This window comes from Daphnia pulicaria, chromosome 8, assembly GCF_021234035.1.
Source record: "Daphnia pulicaria isolate SC F1-1A chromosome 8, SC_F0-13Bv2, whole genome shotgun sequence".
NCBI classification, from domain to species: domain Eukaryota; kingdom Metazoa; phylum Arthropoda; class Branchiopoda; order Diplostraca; family Daphniidae; genus Daphnia; species Daphnia pulicaria.
In genome coordinates this window covers 9498895-9517946 of record NC_060920.1, presented here as the reverse complement: position 1 = coordinate 9517946, position 19052 = coordinate 9498895, and the positions used below count along the sequence as shown (strand labels likewise).

Here is a 19052-nt window from a genome sequence, read left to right as displayed (position 1 = left end):
CCGTTGGCGACACTACGAAGCTAATGACAAATAACAGAGAACTGTCAAGAGATTTTTCCTTTGACGGCAAGCAATCGGGCATTGAACTGAACAAGTTTCCTCCATAAAAATAACGAGTCACCTTATTACAATAAGTGGGCAAAACAAAAGTGGACTGGAACTGTGAACCGCGTGTTACACATCTTCAGCAAGTATGCAAAATATATGCAGAAACGATGTTGGAACTGACAAGACAGGGGAAAAAAGGCATTTTACAGAGTTTCATGTCAACCGTCACTCAGCCATTTAGTATTTGCCTACAATCTTTGACAATAAATCTAGTCAAAAGTCTGTGTCAATGACACATTAGTTTAGAGAATCAAGACCGGTCAAGACTCAAGGGAGAACACAGACTTATAGGGACCTCATGGCCACTCATGGCACACCGAGAAATCAAAATGAATTTGCTGCTGAGTGCAATCAACAACTCTTCTAGAAAAACTGGGTGGCCCACAGATACCAAAAAACCTCATAGCTCACTAGGCCATACAAAAGTAAAATTTTGCCAAGGGAACAATTCTTTAGAACGTTGTACAACAAGATTCATCATCAAGCAGATTCAAGCATGCAACTCGATCGGCAGACGAGAAATTGAATATATAGTTATGTGTTATATTTTCACTTACTTTACGATGTTCCTCGATGGAATACGTTTTCGGAAATCTTGCAATAGGCATAAAATCACTTAATTGTCCAACCTTTAGACTGTGTTCACAGTCACATGTTGGATGTGTCACATGCGGACACGAGGAGCAAGTCTTTCTCGTCTTTCTCTTAATCTCTTGCCGCCGTTTTACCGTGTGTGAATAGTTCATGATCAGACCACAGGGCGGCATTATTGCATGGAACCATACTCAAATGACTTCGTAAAAATTGATATTTTTTTAGGCTAAAAAACAGAAGTACAGCAAATTCAATGAAAGCTTCAATTTTATGCTTTTAATAAACATAAACTATTTACAACGACATTACAGCAATGTCTGACGAGGCAATTTTAAATTAGGTTAATCTGTTTTGGTAAATGGAATTCCTTTTGCATATTGCCCATAAAATAAGCATGACATCAGGTAACAATCCACTAAACTACAAACGATCGAGCGGGAAAAAGCGATCCATTTTCATATTACTAGACGTCACGTCTTACACCCATCAAATACCAAACACAGCAACTCGCTGCATAAAAGTGCAGTATAAAAAGCGTTTCTTGCTCGCTTTGCTCACAATAGTTAATGTATCCGTTGACTGCCTCAGACACGCAAACATGAACTGTCCCTTGAACATGCTTGTGTTTCCAATCACCATCGTTTTGGTCGTGAGTTTTTCTTTCTCTTTTACCTTTTCCTTATTCCTATTTTGGTTTTAATGAATTGTTTATTTCGATTTAGGTTATTAGCGGTACTCACGCAGCTTCCCTAAATACTGGAAAAGCATTTCAAAGTTATGTTCAAACTAACAATATTCCGATACAAGTTAATGAAGCGATTACTGAAAGAGCAAAACCACGAACAGTTGCCGACGCCATGCTTATTACAGAACCGATTCAAAAACCTCTTAAGGATCCACGTCTGTTTGTTCTATGGTGGTCTACTTTAACACAATCTATTCTGCAATTGTTACGAGAACGTACTTCGACCACTACTTCAAATCTCAACCAAACTTTCATCGCTACTACTCCTTTTCCAGTTTTCCAAACGGATGACCCCACTCATAACGTAAATGACGTTGCAGCTGGACTAGATACGATAATTGTTGATGCACCACCTGTATTTGATTCAATGCCATTGGAATAGTAAATGGGAATAACTTGGAACTGCATTTAATATACTGTTTAACCAATCGCAATCCAAAATCTGATTAGAATATTTTTTATATGCAAGCACTGCAGTTGTTCATTGCAATTAACTTTTAGGGACTTACAAAAATATTGTAAATAAGTCATGGGTAAAGTGACTAATGCTGACTATAAATCAGTACCCTAGGCTGTCTCAAAAGGAAGGCTTTTTAAAAAGAATACTGGAATTAAGAAAATTAGAAAAAGGGAAGCAGTAACTAGATAATGTGTTTGCAAATAGAAAAATTTGCAATTCAAAATACAAGCGTCTCCTACTTGGCGTGGCCGTTGGACACGACGTCACTTTTCAGGTTGTATATGGAATCCAAGAAAACGCTTGCAATTTCCGTCACCATTGAACGGTCAGGAATACTTTGTGCCATTCCATAGATAACAGCCTAACCATGCAATAAATACAGTTATTGAAACAAATCAAAGTAAAATTGGATGAGAAACTTACCGCGCCCTCAGCTTCGGCTTTTGGGGTCTTCATGATCTCCTCTACTGTAGCGCGCATATCTTCAACGAAGCGCTGGGCGACTCCATCACGAGTGTGAAGGTAAGTCACTGTCAAATGAATGCTGAAAGGACGTAAATATTATTTAGATAGTTCGCATAACTTGCTCAATGATTGAAACATTACCTAGAAGGAAATTGGAGAGGTGAAAGACTCCAGCCCTTTTTGGTCATGGCATCTGATACACGGTAAATGTTGAAGTCGATTGAGTCCACGGCAACACAGCATGCTTCGGGATGTCCCATGACGCGGATGCCTTTAATTTGGCGCAAACTAAATGAAGAAAAACATAAAAAATGTTGAAGAAGAAGAATATTCAGGTTATCAAATATTGCTTGCCCTCTTTCAATAAAGCGATGAGTTTCCACAATCTTTTTAGTAGCTTCTACATAACCGCTTCGACCATAGTACATCATAGATGCCCAGCAGGCAGCAATTAAGCCTTAACAAAATTAAATGAGCAATGAGTATTATTTTAAATGTGATAAGTCCACAAGTGTAAATTTACCTCCTGGTCGAGAACCGGCTAAAGTTGGTGATGCGTAAATACCACCAGGCCATTCAGTAGCAACAAAGAATTGTTGCTGGCGATATTTCGGATGGGAGTACAAAATAACGGAAGTTCCCTTGGGCGCATAACCATACTGTAAATGTATCGCATACAAAAATTATAGTGGAAAATCAAATTGAAAGCAAGCACTGTATATCACCTTGTGCGTATCGGCCGAAATACTGGTGACTCCTTTTACTCTGAAGTCAAACGGTGGCAAGCGGTAGCCAGCTTCTTCCATAAACGCGATTACGAACCCTCCCAAACAGGCATCAACGTGCACAGGGATGTCATATTTAAGACCGAGCTGGGCAATCTCTTCGACGGGGTCAATCACTCCATGAGGAAAACCAGGTGCTGATGCCAAAAGCTGAAAACGAAACAACATATAATGTAAAAGATCCAAAAGGTGACCTTACAAATCTCAATAATATTCAACAATATACCAAGCAAGTATTTTTATTTATGGCTTTTTCCATCGCTTTAATGTCTGCCTTCTGGGTTTTTGGATCAATCGGTACTCGAACAAGGCGCATCCTGGTTGTAGCAAGGGTGATTGGTATCAATTTTTTCAATCATTTTAAAATAAATAAAACCTATAAAGTTGAGAAGCTTTATCAAAAGCCGCATGGCCAGTTGCAGGAATAAGGATTTCAGGATTTCTTATGCCTTTTACATTTCGCGCATAGTCTCGATATGCTTTTACTGCCTAAAAAAGAAAGAGAAAAGAGAAAAAGATTAGAAATTTAATAAAATTAATATTTAGAATTGAGTAACATAATTTAATATCAATTTTCATTATCGAATTATTATTTATAGATTAAAATAAATTCATTTACTTACCAGTAAGAGCGATTCAGAACCACCAGAAGTCATCTATATTATAATCGCGTCGGATAACGAAAGGTTAGATAGTTACATAATAATTGGACATCGACATATTTTATCTCACAGTGCCGCAGGTATCGTTCCCTCCGTTAAACATGTGGATAGCCATTTGGACGATTTCAGCTTCCATTTTTCGAATTCCAGGGAATACTTCTGGATGGAGCGGATTAGTCCAAGCAGACATTCCATAAACTTGCGTAACAAGAGTAGTAACTTCTGGATCAACATTGTAAACACACCCTGAAAGTCCCCCAGCTTTCCAGTCACATTCTCCTATAGTTAACAAACAAAAAACAGTCTAGTCCAATCTATTTTCATGCAGGAAGATAAAATTATTTACCTAGCTCTAGATATTCACTAGCTTCTTTAGTAATCTCTTCAACTGATCTTCCCTTACTAGGCAATTGATAATAGACACTAAGGGATTTGGTGCATTTATTCATGTCTTCTTCCATCATATGTCTAGCCTTAAGTCTTTCCTCTTCTACTTTTTTTTTCACATAAGGTACCATACGAATCCATGAGAAGATATATCTCTTTGTCCTTTCCGTCACAGCTTCAATAAAAGAAAAACAATTATTGCATGAGGCTCTGAATTCTTATATAGAGTTGTCAAATATTTACACAATTCTGGATCCGTCAGAAAGTTCTGTAGTCGAGCAATGGAATATGCTGCTCCAGCTGATATCAAAATTACTTTCAAAGGAGACTGCTCCTTTAAACGGTAGTCTATATACATTTTTATTAGACTAGCAACCTCAATTATGTTGGGCTGTGATTAAAAAGAATAATTAGAATGCTTTGTCTTAAATTTCTTGATGGATAAATTTAGTTTTTAGTAAATTGACAGTATAAATACTAAGTACCTACCGGAGACATGGTTATGACAATAACCAAATTTCCTTTGTGGCTTCAACTGGCTAATTTCCAAATGAGGAATGATTCAACCTTGGATCAGCAGCTCAGTACCATACACTTGGACCTATCAGACAGTTAGGTAAAGTAAACAAGATAAAAAAAACACCAGCAATATCACAACATGTCAAGATTGATATACCTCTTCTACACCCTTGGACTGCAAACAAACAACCAGACTCATAGGATTGTTACATAAGAAAAAAAAATTACTTATAAAATATTATGATTAATGAATTTTTAGAAATGTACACTGTACAAATATACATAAAATATATTTTTATGTGTTTACAAACACAACTCATTGAATAACGTGCCATTTAACTTTGAGAATTTGATCATACTTCATAAATTCAGAAAGATACGTCTCAAATTTGGTTTTTCTGCATAATCATTCTATTTTTCGGTTTGAGTCATCATCACTCGAGCATATTTGAATACGTAGCGGATATCAGCCTAAATATTCACAGTTCCTCAGGGCCGATCGAAATCCGCTTTATGAAATCCGCAATTCGTCTGCTTCCGATTTCCTTGTTTTATTTTGTAAAATCTGACAACCATTAAAGAAGAGAAAGTGGCAACGCTGTGTTTGTTTGGAACTCGGTCGAATTTTTAATTTCTTTTGAGAAATTCTTTATTTTCAAATCTAGAAATGAGAAAGGATAAAGAGAAATATGGTATGAAAGTTTAATGTTTACATGTTTTGCTGAATGGCATTTGTACATCACACGAATTGTTTTATTTTATAGATCATGGGCATGAAGTTAGCACAGCCCGTGGAAGATTGGAAGGAGCTCTGCAAATTTTGATCGAAAAAACTGAATCTGAAGATAGCGATGAATCTGACGTAGATGTTACTGATTTAATCCATGAAGGCAGAAGGTACTAAAAAAGATACATTAAGAATTCAAAAAAATTTTGTATTGATTTCTATGATTGTGTAGTCAATCAGCATCTCCCAGGAAATCAGGAACAATAAAAACTCCATTAAGAAAAAGAAGGCGCCTAAATGTGGATAAACATTACAAAAATGACCAAAATTCTTATGTGCTTAAGCTTTATGACCGTAGTGTTGATCTTGCCAAATTCTCTCCTCAAACTCCCCTATATCCTGTCTGTCGTGCTTGGATAAAAAATCAACCAAACAACCAACAATTTGGAGCTGCAAAGTAATTTGACATTTAATTTCTAGCCTTAAAAAAGTATTATATTGTGTTTGATTTCAGTGCAAATTCCCCTAAAAAACTGGAGGATAAAGGAGCTGAGGTTAAAGAGGATTTAAAACTTGAAGAAAATAGTGAAGCTTTTGTAAATAGCTTGCCATTACCTGAAGCAATGCCTCTGGACGAAGAAGGAAACATTGTAGATACTAGGATTCCCCTTGATCTGAAGCCCAGTGGAAAGTCAAAATCACTAGATTTGCTGCTAAATGTGTGTGTAAGTGAATTTAGAACTTCTGTGTAGAATTTTTACTTAACTGTTTACTTTGTAAAAAATCATATACAACAGGAAGATGAGGCGGCTCCATCAGTATCATCGCTATTGCAGGAGGTGGGTAGAAACATTTGGTCGACCGAATGCAGTTTCACTAAATTGTTTTCTTTTTCATTTAACAGCATTGTTCTCATTGGGGTCGAGTACGAGAGCAATGGAGACGGGCGGCTAATGTCAATGAAGTCCGTTATGTTGAAAGTACTAAGATTCTTAAGAATATTTTAGTTCGCCCTTAAATTTGATGTGATCATCATATTTTTGTACTACTTGACAAAAATGCAACAACCATCAGCGTTTGTTTTGTGGGACGTGTGCTTCAATATTATCTTAAAACAAAAACATTAACTTATTGCTTTTAAACTATTCAGTTATAGTATATTATTGTCCAGTCATACCGTTTCCAATCCGATACAAAACAAAAAAAAAAAGAAACAATCAAACAACCTAACAATCGAACAAACAAAAAAGAAACAAATGAGATATTTGAGACAAACACGCACATGGTTCTCGTCAGTTAAATGTAATCAAGAGAAATCTCTTAACAGTTTGTCACACGCCAGGTCACAAATAGGTCGATTCCCCTGTAAGATAAATAAGTGCTCAATTGATCTTTCATTTCTTGGCCAAAAAATAAAAAAAGGTAGGTAAGTTTAAAGATTGGAGTTCAAAGAGATTTCATGTAATAAGAAACTGTAATTGAATGGAAAAGGGTGCAAATCTAACAAGAAAATGCAGTGACGACAGAGTACCAATGGAACTAATCAATAACGAAGTGTGGGAAAAATGTCGAACTTCGGACGCCAATTTTTGCATGGTGTCTCTTATATAAAGGGAGATCCAGGTCACATGTTTATTTCAACAATGAAAAAAAGATTAAACAAGAACTGGGAGGATTTGTTGCGTAACACGAGAAAATTAATGAGGGATCAGAGATAATGTGAAGAGGAGCATGATGATATTGCTCTATACCCTTAGCCGATCCGATTTTGTAAAGGAAAAAGAAACTATTAAAATAACTAGAACCATAGAAACAAAGATGATACGCAAGGGAACAATAAACGTGACCTATAACCCGCAACAGCCATCGCTCACGTCCAACTGCAAAATTGCAACGAACCGAGTACAAACTTTAAAATGCAAAATTTAGTTTTTTTTACGCATATTTCGGAAGTGCTGTTTTCTCTAAAGAAGCCGACATCGGGTAGAATCGCAAAACGTCAGCAGTAACTGATTGATTCTGTCTGGAGAAGGGGACAAAAAAAGGCGTAAAAGGCAGGAGAGTAATACAGAAGTGTGCCAACAAAGAGATAGAAGACGGAGAAAAAAGGGAACCAAATCAACATGCTGCTATTCAGGTGGAAGGCCAACCTTTCAGCGTAAGGTCAACAGACGATGGACTCAGACGAACTATTTCTTGAGTACCCCCAGAGGTGCAAGCCGAAAAGGAGAGTAACCGATAGCGACCAACAGGATCCGAAGAGGTGCAAGTATCATCTACCCAAGAACATACATAGAAACGCTTCAGATAAGGAAGAAAAGAGGAAAAGATGTAGACAATTTGAGGGGGGAAAGAATCGAGTGATGAAAAGAGAAGATAATAATTTAAAGAGGTACGAGAGTTGCTTGTTCATCACCGTGGATTCTAACAATCAATCCAGAGATTACGAACCTTGCTCGCCTTCTTCTTGCTCCTGGTTCGGTGGCTTCTGGAATTGGTTTCGCTCTGACCCTTCTACGTCTGAACTATCATTTTCGGAACTCCAAGTCTGGCTAGAGTCCGAATGGCGAGGTAATTGGTCATGTCCTCCAACTCCTTCAGTATTATTGATCTGAAATGAAAAGGTCATCACAATTTTAATTTGTTTTGATATAAAATTATACTGTGATTATAGATAATGGTAGTTAACATATTGTTTTAGATCGGATGTGAAATTAGAAGTAAAAATGTTACCTCTACGTTAGTCTTCGTTGTCGGATTAGCCCTCCAACAAATCGGACCAAGAAGGCCAAGATTCTGAGGAGGACTCAATTTAACCCCTGGATTTCCACTTGTTGCAATAGTCTTGGGTCGGTTTGAACCATTAGAAGTGGCAGAGGGGAAACGAGTGATAGCAGGACTGCAATTCATGACAGCCATGCTACTGCGGCTAGCCCGGGCAGCGGAATCCATATTCGGTAAACTTCCAACGGTGCTCAAAGGCACCTGTCCAGGACGAGTGAAGTACAATGTCGTCTATTTTTTTTTAACAAGGGGTAAATAAATAAAAAATTCTTGCAACTTAACTGAATACTACTCAAATGACTTGCCTTAAAATCCGAAGGGAAAATTTTATGGTTACTATCTTTGCAAGCTTTATCGAGCTCACGTTTCATTAACGTTACGCTGAGCCATTGGTTAAGCTCCGAGGTAGGCGCAGAGGAGTTTTCCGAATACACTGAATTCAAAGATGACGCCCTGAAAGAGAACAAAAGCATTAAAACGCAAGTTGTTACATCCACCAGCCGAGAAAAGACGCACCTGGATGAACTAGACAACAAGACAAGGTTCGGGCTGAGATGGTTGGTCGGATAACTCCCAGAATGTTCCGGTCGTTCAATTAATGAGCCTATAAATCGATTTTTCAAAGCTAATCCTTCAGCTTTAGTCATAGAAGCGGTACTATCCAATCCGTTGGATGTAAGGTCATTTTTCTCATTGAGAGTTCGACGAGACGATGGGGACGGTGATGGTGGGTGAGTTTGGTCTTTGACGAAATAGGTGTTGAACCAAAAATGAAACATCTTCTCTTTCAGCATTATCACGTTGGGTTTGTTTTTGAGGATCACCCGCACGTCGCCCTTGAGGCTCAGCGGTGTTTTCAAGGTAATGCGTAGCACGCGTCCGACTTTGGTCAGCTCAATTGGTGGGTTCAATTCTTGTTGGCTTTCCGCTTCAAATATGGTCAAAACGGGAACTATCGAAATAAAGAGAAGCGAAAAGGAAATTAGTTGGTACAAGTGCATGTTTGACTCTATCGTCTGCTTTACAAAACAGTACGCAACACACGAATCACTCTTCCGTCATACACTTATCAGCCGTACTAAGCTAAGAGGTTAGATAAGCCCTTACCACAACCACCACTCATATTGGGAATGGGCTGCAGGCGAATTTCACGCAACTCGAGAGGGCACAGTGAATAACCCGACCCGCCCTCTTTGAGTAATTGATCGTAATACTCAACATAGCGTCTCTGGCTAGGTATGGTGACACCCTAAAAGGAGATAAAACAATGATTAATGATTAACATAAAAATATATGGTTATTCTGCTATCAAAGTTTATATATTCATTATTATATTTACTTTAGTATCGTGAGTTCTCGTCTGCCCATAGTGTTTAAGGGCGTCATCTGCATTTTCGGCCCATCCTCGATGTAGTATATAACAGCATATCATTAAACCGGTTCTTCCCTATAACGAAAAAGAAGATTGACAAAAATGAAATATGATTGATTACTCTTCATCCTCAGCGAAATAGACAGAAGTTCAGGCTTTGCCCATAAAAACACATGTCCTAACACAAAATGTTAATATGAATTACTTTTCCAGCTTTGCAGTGAATAGCAGCAACATTTGATTGATCCTGATTAAGCCACTCATCCATGTCCTTACAGAATGGCTCTATCAACCCCAGTTTAGGAGGGTTGTGATCATCAAATGGGAAGGAAGAAACTCGATTGTTGAATCTACTGTAGTCATAGGAACGCTCTGAACACCTAAAAATTCAAAAGAAAAAATGTTTGTTTTCTATTTTTGGATTAAAAATTATTATAGTTAGCTTACAAGTTGTATATCTTGTAGTGATCTTTATGTTTTGTTTCCAAAAACTTATACACATCATCAATGTGATTTCGATAGACTCCTTCTAGCTTGGCAGCTGGATATCCCATGGCAATGACATTGTCAAATATATCTATTTGGAAGAAAAAAAAAGTTGTTTAGCATGAAATATAGAGGGAATAATAATACGGTGGACTTACAAGTCAAGTCTAGATTAAATCCATCTTCCTTATAGCGCTTCTTCTTGCGACTAACCAATCCTTTGATAGTGCTTGCCATTCTTTTAATGAGTTTCACAAATCAATAATCACCATCACTTATTATTTTAATTAATTGTCAACAATATCACACCCATAAAATTGGAAAAAGGCAAACAAGGGACAATTGCACAAACCGACGCACTTTCTTCTTTCAGACGGCACTTTTCTCCCCTTTTAACTCTCACTTGACAACAACTGACGACATGTAAAATTCTTTAAAGCAATCTACAGTCGACTAGTTTGACACAATTGACAGGTGCTTTGTCTCTCGTCTTTCACAAGAGATTATCGTCATTTCCAACCAAATAAAGTTTAAAAAGAGCAAACGGATACGATACAACAGCTTTGCCTCGACTTGCTTTGTTAGCTTGAAGAACAAGTAGTGTTAATACACGAGATAAGGCCAGACTAAAAATTAGTAGGTCGAGATTAGTACACAAAGCATCCGAAAAGGCGCTGCTAGACCGCCGCTTTTCACCGTCTTTAAGACTTACCTACACATTTCCCCTCAAGCAGTTGACTGTTGAGAATAGTTTGACGACGAAGTCAAGTCATATATTCAAACTCGCATTTTCAAAACAAGTAAAATGTATGTTTAATGCTCGCCTCCTTGACTTTCAGACTTTTAGACTTCCAGATGTCATCAACTCAACCTAATTTGTTATGCTATTTTTTAAGTTAACACATTATCACCAGTTTACAAAGAGTTTTGAACGGATGCTGCTATCTTCTCCGTAAAAGCACACGTTATGTAAGTTATGCAACCAACCAATTCAAGCGGTACTAACGGTACTGAGCGGCATGTTTGATGGGCGGTAAACAGTTTACTCCTAATAGATAGTACAATTAAGTACATTTATTGTGCATAGTGAAGCTCGAATATATAAAAAAAGATGAATACAAATTACAAAATATTTTAGATAAGAGAATGACGATATTTTCGACTTGTCACTTCTTCTACTTTAGATTGGAGATGGGAGGCGCGCAGTTGAGAATGACAATGAGACGCACCTTAACTTTTTGTATGAGATTCATGTTCGGTGTAGCATGCCGTGTGAATGTCTGGTAAAAGCGGATTAATATTACAAATCCCCCCCCCCCCCTCCGAGCTTATACTTCAGTATCCTATCAAGAACCATGTATACAGCTTATATCGCTTGAATAGGTCAAAGCATTTAATGTTAATGGAAAATCCGCCGTCAATTGATGTTTTTTCTCTAAAATCCTATATGTTTTCTCACCCCATGCGATTAAGGATGGCCAATAAAGTTCCCTTGTTAGTTGTTAGAAAATTGAGAGGAGTTTTTCCCACTTTCTTTCCGAGTTTTCGTCGAATGATGCTAAAATGTGCACAGGGGAAATACTATACGTGGAGAAATGAAGAGCGCCTGTGGAATAATTGAGTAGTAAATCATTTTCAAAATATGGCTTCATGACTAGGTAATAACGGAATACTTCAGTAGCATAAACTTTTCTTTCGATTATACAGTCATTTGAAATTCTGGACAAGACAGACTAACTCCGGCGAACCCAATTACCGGCTCTGTGCGGTTAAACTTACCTGATCGAATCTGACCTAATGTAATGGCTCTCCTACAATTTCAAGATTTAAAAACGGGCGTAAAATGTCATCGTTACTGTTTCAACGAATTGTACGTCAATACTCAATTACTTGATTGTGTTGAATATTTATGCTGAGGAAAACCAATGTGGAATAGGTCGACAATTTATTTTGCATTTGCGCGATCCTTTCATCACCGTTGACATGCCTGGAATTCAAATTGGTTAAAGGACACCTTATCTCTTATGCCGTATCGACCTTAGAAATCTCTTACACTCTATACCTGCCTTCTCTGTATGATCAACGCCACGTTTTTTGAGAGACGCATCCGAAGAAAGTTCAAAATCAAATTTCACATACGACGATTAACTTTGCACAGCATGTCCACTGTGCTGGAGTAAACTAGCCGGAACGAGATAGACTCGAAGGGAAAAACGGCCAAGAAAATAAATCGAACGCAGAGGGTTTCGACGCAGACGTTGGCAAGCTATTCAGATCGACAGTTGAGTGTTTTATAAGCCTCTCGTATCCAACTGTTAGGCTGCACCTACAAGTTCCCTTGCCATCCACCTAAAAATCCGAAATGAATTCTCTGATCTTGTGCTCGATTGTCCTGTCCACCTTCTTCATTTCCACTGGCAAGTTGCGGCATTCGTCCCTCAATTTAAAGTCAATCTAACGAATATTTTCCATTTTTGAATCTTGTTCCATAGGCGATGCCATTAAATGCTACGTATGCAACTCTGCAACAAACAAGACGGGATGTTCCGACACTCACACGTTAAATCCCAATTTCTTGAGGGACTGCAACGAACTGTCCGGAGGAGCTAAGCAGCACACTGTTTGCAGGAAAATTGACCAAGACGCACCAGATATCGCTGGAAGTAAGTCGTTTTACTTAAACTTGTTACTACTGACTGATCCCAACGATTTTTCGATCTTCTCATATTTTCAGTCGAGTCCAACGTCAGGGTGATTCGCGAGTGTGGTCAAGATGATGTGGCTACCAATGCTTGCACCCAAAAAACAGGAATGGGTGGTCGCCAATTTATTTGCACTTGCGATCACGACGGCTGCAACGCTGGCGCTAACGTCAAGATGGTTTTGTCCACTTTGTTTTCGTTCGCCGTTGTGGCTCTACTAGGTCCAAAATTCCTGTTGTAAATTATTAGATTATTTTAAAGAAATATCGAGCATGATGCAAAACAAACAAAAAATTAGAGCTAAATTAATCAGACACCGCACTGTTATAACATTTCAAACAATTTTGGTTTAAGGACGCAATGGATTTCTGACTATCTTGCTAAAAGAATAAAACGATACATGAGAAAACAGGACAGAGGTCGTCTAGTTGTGAAACAGAAAAGCGCAGCATCTACTGTATTTTTCTTCCGTGCAAAGTTCAACTGAAAACACGATTTTTACAAGAGTTTGTTCGTTTTACATCAAAGGATCTTCTTTAATAAATATTCATAGTTTCTTCATACGTATATGAATAGCGAGGCTGGATTTCCACATTTTCTGAGTGTGATAGAACTGAATACATACAGCTTCGTTTGGAGACTTTCTCTCGAACAGAACAGCCAATATGTTCGTTAATCAACGAATAACTATACTTTCTTTTTGGATGATTGCAAGTATGGTTATTTAAGTCATCAATAGATTTTGAGCGTGTTTTGCCACGACCAGAGAAGTGAACTAAGCTACGTAGTGAAATCAGATTGATTACTTAAGTGTCCTAAATATTAAGTAATAACAAAAAACAAAAAAATAATCAAATAAAAAATAATAATAATAATAAGGGAATGAGAAGGAGAAATGATTTATGCGTGGTACTAGCATCATCATCACTCGGTAATAAGAGTGATTCGTTTTTTCTTCTGAAGAACGCTGGTGGCATTACGTTTTTTTAGCAACTTTTTCTTTTTAACTAGCACCGATTTTGTTTGCGAGCGAGTAGATGCCGAGGTAGAAGGCTGAGAATAGTCCACATCTGTGGGATGATTATTATCAGAGGCAGCTACTACTGCAGCCGCAACCGCCGCAACCGCTACGGGTGATCCCTTAAACTTCCGTTTTTCTTTACAGCTTTCGCTGAGACTGATGGTTCTAGACTTGCGACGCTTTCGCTTAAGCAATTGCTTGGGCGGTGAAGCTGGAGAAGTAGCGTGTGGTGTAGCATTCAGTTCGACGTCAACGACTCCATCCTTCTTCACGACGGGTTGAACCTAAAAAAAAAAAGAAAACAAGAATCATCATTTCAGGTTTCAACCAGTTTGCGTATCAGTGTCACGGCCAAAATCAAAAGAAGAAATGATACTTACTTTAGTTTTCCTCAAAGACTTTTTCCTGGGAACACGACGAGCACTCGGCGGGCTTTTGACCTGCTTGGGAAAGTGCTGGTAGCTGGGTGAGGAGGGTGCAAAGTCCACCGGAGATGGTCCCTGTTGTTTGGGGCTCTGATTGGGCGACTCCTTAATCCGGGGACTGCCAGGCCAAGGCTTACGAACACGAACACGATCTGATGCAAACAAACCATGAAAGGGGTGGAAAAAAAAACAACAATCGACCGATAGGAGGAGTGGTGAGATTGAGACACCACAAAGTCCTAACAATGATACACCAGCAAATGTGGAACTCACTAGTTTTGTCTCTGGATTTGGGTAGTCTTTTCCCTGGCGAAAGTCTCTTTGCCGGCAAGTGGGACATGACAGTCGAAGCCAAATCGCCAGTCGTGGGTGTCGAAGTGGTGGCGAGGGCTAGAGAATCTCGCTGAGAAACCTGAAGAGTGCAGATTGCACGAGTTTGCAGGCAGTTCGTTAATATTAGTTGAATGAAATGTGCTTTGGCAACTAAACGCCACGTGAAAAGACTTCATAAAAGAGCAATCCAATGGGGCCCAGACGAAGGGAATGTATTGTGTTATCGTTCAAAATAAAAATATGAGGACGAAAAGAGTACAAACACACAAAGCGACGGACGAATGTCGAACGAAAATAAAGAGCTGTCAAAATAAAGTTAGGTGGGCTGTAAGCCAAAGCTTGCTGGGGATTTTTTTTTCTTCAAAACTTCGTACTTGTGGACTAGAAAGTGTTATTGACAATATCTATTTAAGAAACTAAAAGCTTCATTCCAAATAAAATTACTTTTTTCTTGGAAGGCAGAGGGAAGAATTATGTATCATTATTCTTGAAAGAAGACCCTATGGACGACATGGGTCGCTATCTTATCAAATCTTTAACAAGTGTACAATACAATTCTAGAATCTCAAAATCTCAAGAGTAGGGACTGTTAAATTTGTCGGTATAGTTGCAAATTTGAAACGATGAAAGCAAGACTTTTCGCCACGCGTAAAAGGTGTGATAATAGACGATAGAAAGGATTAAACGGTTGTAACCTGTTGAAGTGAGTTTGTTGTTGCAACGCTAGAGGGTAGATGAGAACCGGCACTTTCTTCGTCGGCATCGGCTTCCACAAAGGGGAATCGGCGTTGTCCTAGGCAGTGAAGTCGAATCCATTGACGAGCCCCTTCAACGTCTCCGTAAGTTGATTGTGGTAGACGACTCATTGGATTGGCCCCAATAAGATCAAGAAGTGACACGGCCATAGCTTCGCCAACCTAAGAGCGAGAGTCAGCTATTTACATGAAATTCTAAAAAAAAAACATCGATAGTGTTGAACATCTATGATACCTCCTGAAACGATTGCTCTGCATAAGGAACTGGTGGAGCAAATGCATCCGTTAAACTTGGTCCGGCACTGACAGTCCTTCTGCGCGATATGGTTGATCCCTCTAAACGTTCGTCATCTATACCAGAATTTTGTTAGTATTGGAATTTGACAAACAGTAGTGATACTGAGCCCGTGTAATACCTTTGGCATCAGCACTAGTTGCGTGAAACAGTGGAAACTTATCCGTTGGCAGGGGGCTCAAAATATTACGCATACGTCCAGTGTTATAGTTGCATTCGAGCGTGTAACTCCTCGGGATGCCAGTCAACTTCGAAATGGCGACACGACCGGACCCTTCTTTGCTTAATCCGTCACGTTTATCTCTGATAAACAAAATTAATCAATAAAATATATACTGCTGCTAAATTAATTCGACTAACCTTTGCCGCATGTTCTTTTCAGAGAAATTGCAAGCCCAGAAATCAAAGTGTTGGCTGTTGAGCGAGATCAATTTTGGCAGGAGAAGACACTCGACTTGCTGGTTTGCGTCTTTGAAATGATTTCCATAGATAAAGATGCCTACGACACCGAAGAAATTGAGGTTACACTTTACTAACAGTTCGCATGTTGGTGATAAAAACCTCTTTTAGACGCATGGCCATGTAAGTCTATGTAGGCAAACAGTCGAGATTTGCTGGACGGAACAGCTGCAGGGGATGTTGCTGGAGCGACATCAAAATATTGCGCACTAACGTCTCCCTCTTCGGCGCCCTCAAGTGTACTTCCACTAAGGATGGCTGACGACGACATCGATATAGCAGCTCCTTCCGAGGTATTTGGAAATTGAAGTCCAGCAAAGTTCGTGCGGCCGCCATCATTTTTAAAGCTAAGTGGCCATAATGTGTCCGAAGTGTCCCGGCAGTTAGAATCATCTGTTTCTACCGTCAGCGCATCTTTAACCTGTGTTTCGATCAAATATTAGTTTTGAAACAACAAATGAATCTATAAAACTTTATCCAACCTGCTGTTCTAGTTTACACATGGAATTTGTTTCCATAACCAAGTCCTCTTTGGCCAGATCTATCAAAAGCTGTTTGGTGGCAGCAATAGTCGGATGCACTTCAGCGTTCGTCTCAAGGTATACTCTGTTGAGATTAACTCCTCGACTATCAGTTCTGTAGTGTCCTCGGTACACTCCATCAGGATTAAGCATGGGGACCAGCAGAAAAATAAAATTCTCGCGCAGTTTTTGTGCACGGATATCGTCCTCTTTCAAAATAAAGTCCATGAAACCCTTCAAAACAAAACTCGAAGGTGTCTCTCCTAAAGAGAATGATAATTAGTTTACGTTACGGTAAACTACACCTACGAAAATGCTTTACCTGGATGAACTCGAGCGCTAACGAAAACAACAGGCTTATCACGACGATTTTCGTCTCCATTCCGTGTTACAGTTACTAAGTCAACCCGTCGTTGCTCCAAGGAATTGCACAAAAGCTCCCGGCCGAAATAAATGTTTCCTTCTCTGGCTGAAAATCGGGCATCCAGCGCGTCCAAATCACAAAGCAAGTCAGAATATGAGTAAGGATAGCAAAAGGCAAAGTAGACGGTAGAATTCTCCTCCAATGGCATGGTAAACTTAAAGCTTAATACAAAGCTTTGATCTTCCATCTGCAAAGAACGGTTAACAATATTTTAACTCCAAATTACACAAAGAAGGCGTATTAAATCTTACGCTGCACAATGGTTTGTCTTTTATGCGCTCCCACTGTTCTTGATGAGGGAGTACTTTGTATAGAGGCTTCATTCCTTGACTATACAGCTTTGCTTGTCGGTTAAGATTCATAATATTAAACTTTACTGTGGTATTGCATGGTCCTACACACATGAAACAATGTTAGGAATGTTCAGTTAGTGGCTGTGAATAAAAGCATTATTACTGACCTTTAACTCCAAAGTAGAACCATGTCCTGTTACCATTTTCATAAGGTGTGTTGGCACAGTCAGGCAGTGTCCAAAGATGAAATTCATTGTCATTTTTTTCGTTAATCACCACCTTCGCCAAGTTCCCAGAGTCAAAATCAGAGTGAAAGTGGAAACTTCCAATAGTTTCATTCATTCCTGTTACAATAAGCACAAGTAAATGAATATACTTAGACATAGATTGTACATCAATCACTAAAAGAGCAGAGGAAAAGTTACACCAGGATTCACATACCGAATATTGCTAATGAAAATGAGAATTTATGAGAAATTTCATGAATGTTTTTAAAAGAGAAAAAGGCTAACTAATCCAATTTCACAACAACAAGACTTTAATCTTGGTGATTAACAACTAAGAACTAAGAGAATGCTAGCAATGAAAATGTGTGCAATTCAACATGAGGTGAAGTGGTGAACATACAAGATATGCAAGATATTTTCTACATTATTTTGAACAGAGAAGGTTATCGATTTATTCACTACCAGCGGATGATCTTTCACTTCGATCAAAACCCCAATGCCCCAAATAATAAAGAACTAGGAAGCTTTACTAGATAACAGCGTACGGGTTCATCGCCTTTGTTAACCTTGAGAACACTGATACGAAGAAAGAGTTTTATATGAACCTTTTCCTATATTATTGTATTACCAATTCTGGGATGAATCGGATTATGAGCAGGAATGTTGCGAGCCTTTGAAATGATCTACAACTACTGTATTAATTATCGAAAACTAGAAGCAAGTTTTACTGTATCTCTCTTGTGAAAAATGAAAACAACAATGGCGTCTTTTCGTCTGCTATTACAGAAATGACATCTATGGCCGATCTACAAGAATTGATTCCACATTGTTAATTTAGTATCGCGAGAAAACTTTATCCTTGGGTTATCAACACATAATATTTTCGTAAAACGTGCGAGTTATGCTTCGTCGAAGAGTATTCAAGTTGTTCGGCAAAATATTTTAAAGATACGTGAAAACTTTGTCCATCGATGTATGCCTATGTCGACGTTACTGACTAAACCCTTGTTTAAAACTCTGACTGGTATTGTGTTCCCTTGTGCCTTTTTTTTATTGTTAAATTGTGACAAAACAAGTTACATTAAAAATCCTGAAATGGTAGATGTGATAACACAAATTGAATTGGTAAGTTATGTTTAATTTTCAGTTAGCCATCATGTCATGAGAAAAGGATTATATATCAATGTCAACAACATTTATTTTTTGCTTTCACCATGATCTAATGTTGTTTGTTTCAATTCTCAGACTGGTAACATTTAGGATATTGCAAAGTTTTCCTCCGTAACAAACAAGTCAGCTCCATGGCTTTGCTTCATAGGGCATTAGTTGCCTGGTTTGTAGCTCTGGTATTCCTGATACTTCTGGTTCTCCAACTTGGTACACAGTTTGTGACATCATCTAACAATTTTACATTTCAATAATCTAATATCTTTTTATTATTTATCAATATAGATCACAGAACCCAATGGAGCTGGTTTCTGGTCTTGGTGCCTGTCTGGTTCT

General features: G+C 38.5%; 6 protein-coding genes and 1 long non-coding RNA gene across 13 annotated transcripts; 3 read left to right on the top strand and 4 right to left on the bottom strand.

The window, feature by feature from the left end:
* Window positions 1-1149: 1149 nt before the first annotated feature.
* Window positions 1150-1881, top strand: LOC124311483. Its single transcript, XM_046776003.1, has 2 exons — window positions 1150-1351; window positions 1425-1881. Exons 1-2 carry the CDS (start codon window positions 1301-1303, stop codon window positions 1827-1829), a joined length of 456 nt encoding a protein of 151 aa, XP_046631959.1. The 5' UTR covers window positions 1150-1300; the 3' UTR covers window positions 1830-1881.
* LOC124311095 (sphingosine-1-phosphate lyase-like) lies at window positions 1783-10822 on the bottom strand. The gene is made up of 14 exons (XM_046775393.1): window positions 10811-10822; window positions 4696-4800; window positions 4450-4597; window positions 4166-4381; window positions 3890-4098; window positions 3781-3813; window positions 3534-3646; window positions 3384-3474; window positions 3098-3307; window positions 2896-3031; window positions 2727-2829; window positions 2514-2660; window positions 2331-2451; window positions 1783-2268 (listed from the first exon to the last, which is right to left on the bottom strand). Exons 2-14 carry the CDS (start codon window positions 4702-4704, stop codon window positions 2143-2145), a joined length of 1662 nt encoding a protein of 553 aa, XP_046631349.1. The 5' UTR covers window positions 4705-4800; window positions 10811-10822; the 3' UTR covers window positions 1783-2142.
* On the top strand, window positions 5279-6575 carry LOC124311375 (protein lin-37 homolog). Of its 2 annotated transcripts, none has more exons than XM_046775848.1 (6): window positions 5279-5417; window positions 5490-5622; window positions 5685-5909; window positions 5967-6171; window positions 6250-6291; window positions 6357-6575. In XM_046775848.1, exons 1-6 carry the CDS (start codon window positions 5393-5395, stop codon window positions 6468-6470), a joined length of 744 nt encoding a protein of 247 aa, XP_046631804.1. In that variant the 5' UTR covers window positions 5279-5392; the 3' UTR covers window positions 6471-6575. The 2 variants fall into 2 exon arrangements, with proteins under 2 accessions (XP_046631804.1, XP_046631802.1); XM_046775846.1 differs by having other exon boundaries at window positions 5967-6177.
* LOC124311062 (phosphatidylinositol 3,4,5-trisphosphate 3-phosphatase and dual-specificity protein phosphatase PTEN-like) lies at window positions 6593-10711 on the bottom strand. Of its 2 annotated transcripts, none has more exons than XM_046775341.1 (10): window positions 10253-10711; window positions 10056-10185; window positions 9814-9988; window positions 9576-9683; window positions 9344-9485; window positions 8753-9188; window positions 8542-8689; window positions 8186-8467; window positions 7904-8063; window positions 6593-7728 (listed from the first exon to the last, which is right to left on the bottom strand). In XM_046775341.1, the coding sequence occupies exons 1-10, from the start codon at window positions 10329-10331 to the stop codon at window positions 7586-7588; spliced, it is 1803 nt and encodes a 600-aa protein (XP_046631297.1). In that variant the 5' UTR covers window positions 10332-10711; the 3' UTR covers window positions 6593-7585. The 2 variants fall into 2 exon arrangements, with proteins under 2 accessions (XP_046631297.1, XP_046631298.1); XM_046775342.1 differs by having other exon boundaries at window positions 6593-6815.
* Window positions 10823-12277, bottom strand: LOC124311725. Its single transcript, XR_006910176.1, has 3 exons — window positions 12157-12277; window positions 11985-12081; window positions 10823-11905 (listed from the first exon to the last, which is right to left on the bottom strand). It is a non-coding gene; the product is annotated as an uncharacterized LOC124311725 (long non-coding RNA).
* A 70-nt stretch (window positions 12278-12347) lies between these two features.
* LOC124311488 lies at window positions 12348-13207 on the top strand. Its single transcript, XM_046776010.1, has 3 exons — window positions 12348-12511; window positions 12587-12757; window positions 12829-13207. Exons 1-3 carry the CDS (start codon window positions 12457-12459, stop codon window positions 13035-13037), a joined length of 435 nt encoding a protein of 144 aa, XP_046631966.1. The 5' UTR covers window positions 12348-12456; the 3' UTR covers window positions 13038-13207.
* LOC124310930 (cytosolic carboxypeptidase-like protein 5) lies at window positions 13144-18437 on the bottom strand. 5 transcript variants are annotated; one of them, XM_046775100.1, is made up of 14 exons: window positions 18178-18437; window positions 18080-18125; window positions 17490-17666; window positions 17281-17423; window positions 16928-17216; window positions 16567-16868; window positions 16187-16505; window positions 15986-16124; window positions 15747-15928; window positions 15566-15681; window positions 15271-15492; window positions 14516-14654; window positions 14198-14394; window positions 13144-14101 (listed from the first exon to the last, which is right to left on the bottom strand). In XM_046775100.1, exons 3-14 carry the CDS (start codon window positions 17662-17664, stop codon window positions 13721-13723), a joined length of 2604 nt encoding a protein of 867 aa, XP_046631056.1. In that variant the 5' UTR covers window positions 17665-17666; window positions 18080-18125; window positions 18178-18437; the 3' UTR covers window positions 13144-13720. The 5 variants fall into 5 exon arrangements, with proteins under 5 accessions (XP_046631056.1, XP_046631054.1, XP_046631052.1 ...); XM_046775098.1 differs by lacking the exon at window positions 18080-18125 and having other exon boundaries at window positions 18155-18437; XM_046775096.1 differs by lacking the exon at window positions 18080-18125.
* Between the last annotated feature and the right edge of the window lie 615 nt (window positions 18438-19052).

Bases quoted from the DNA above. Each gene is read 5' to 3' on its own strand.
- LOC124311062 (XM_046775341.1), bottom strand. From the start codon at position 10,331: ATGGCAAGCACTATCAAAGGATTGGTTAGTCGCAAGAAGAAGCGCTAT. The intron at 10,186-10,252 runs GTAAGTCCACCG...TCTTCCAAATAG, and splicing joins ATTTAATCTAGACTTGACTT to ATATATTTGACAATGTCATT. The intron at 9,486-9,575 runs GTAAATATAATA...ATCTCCTTTTAG, and splicing joins CGAGAACTCACGATACTAAA to GGTGTCACCATACCTAGCCA.
- LOC124310930 (XM_046775098.1), bottom strand. From the start codon at position 17,664: ATGAATGAAACTATTGGAAGTTTCCACTTTCACTCTGATTTTGACTCT. The intron at 16,506-16,566 runs GTTGGATAAAGT...ATCGAAACACAG, and splicing joins TGTGTAAACTAGAACAGCAG to GTTAAAGATGCGCTGACGGT. The intron at 14,655-15,270 runs GTTACAACCGTT...TGCACTCTTCAG, and splicing joins CAACAAACTCACTTCAACAG to GTTTCTCAGCGAGATTCTCT.
- LOC124311488 (XM_046776010.1), top strand. From the start codon at position 12,457: ATGAATTCTCTGATCTTGTGCTCGATTGTCCTGTCCACCTTCTTCATT. The intron at 12,512-12,586 runs GCAAGTTGCGGC...CTTGTTCCATAG, and splicing joins CACCTTCTTCATTTCCACTG to GCGATGCCATTAAATGCTAC. The intron at 12,758-12,828 runs GTAAGTCGTTTT...TCATATTTTCAG, and splicing joins CGCACCAGATATCGCTGGAA to TCGAGTCCAACGTCAGGGTG.
- LOC124311375 (XM_046775846.1), top strand. From the start codon at position 5,393: ATGAGAAAGGATAAAGAGAAATATG. The intron at 5,623-5,684 runs GTACTAAAAAAG...ATGATTGTGTAG, and splicing joins TTAATCCATGAAGGCAGAAG to TCAATCAGCATCTCCCAGGA. The intron at 6,292-6,356 runs GTGGGTAGAAAC...TTCATTTAACAG, and splicing joins TATCATCGCTATTGCAGGAG to CATTGTTCTCATTGGGGTCG.
- LOC124311483 (XM_046776003.1), top strand. From the start codon at position 1,301: ATGAACTGTCCCTTGAACATGCTTGTGTTTCCAATCACCATCGTTTTG. The intron at 1,352-1,424 runs GTGAGTTTTTCT...ATTTCGATTTAG, and splicing joins CAATCACCATCGTTTTGGTC to GTTATTAGCGGTACTCACGC.
- LOC124311095 (XM_046775393.1), bottom strand. The intron at 3,308-3,383 runs GTATATTGTTGA...TTTCGTTTTCAG, and splicing joins TAAATAAAAATACTTGCTTG to CTTTTGGCATCAGCACCTGG. The intron at 2,452-2,513 runs GTAATGTTTCAA...ACGTCCTTTCAG, and splicing joins CCTCTCCAATTTCCTTCTAG to CATTCATTTGACAGTGACTT.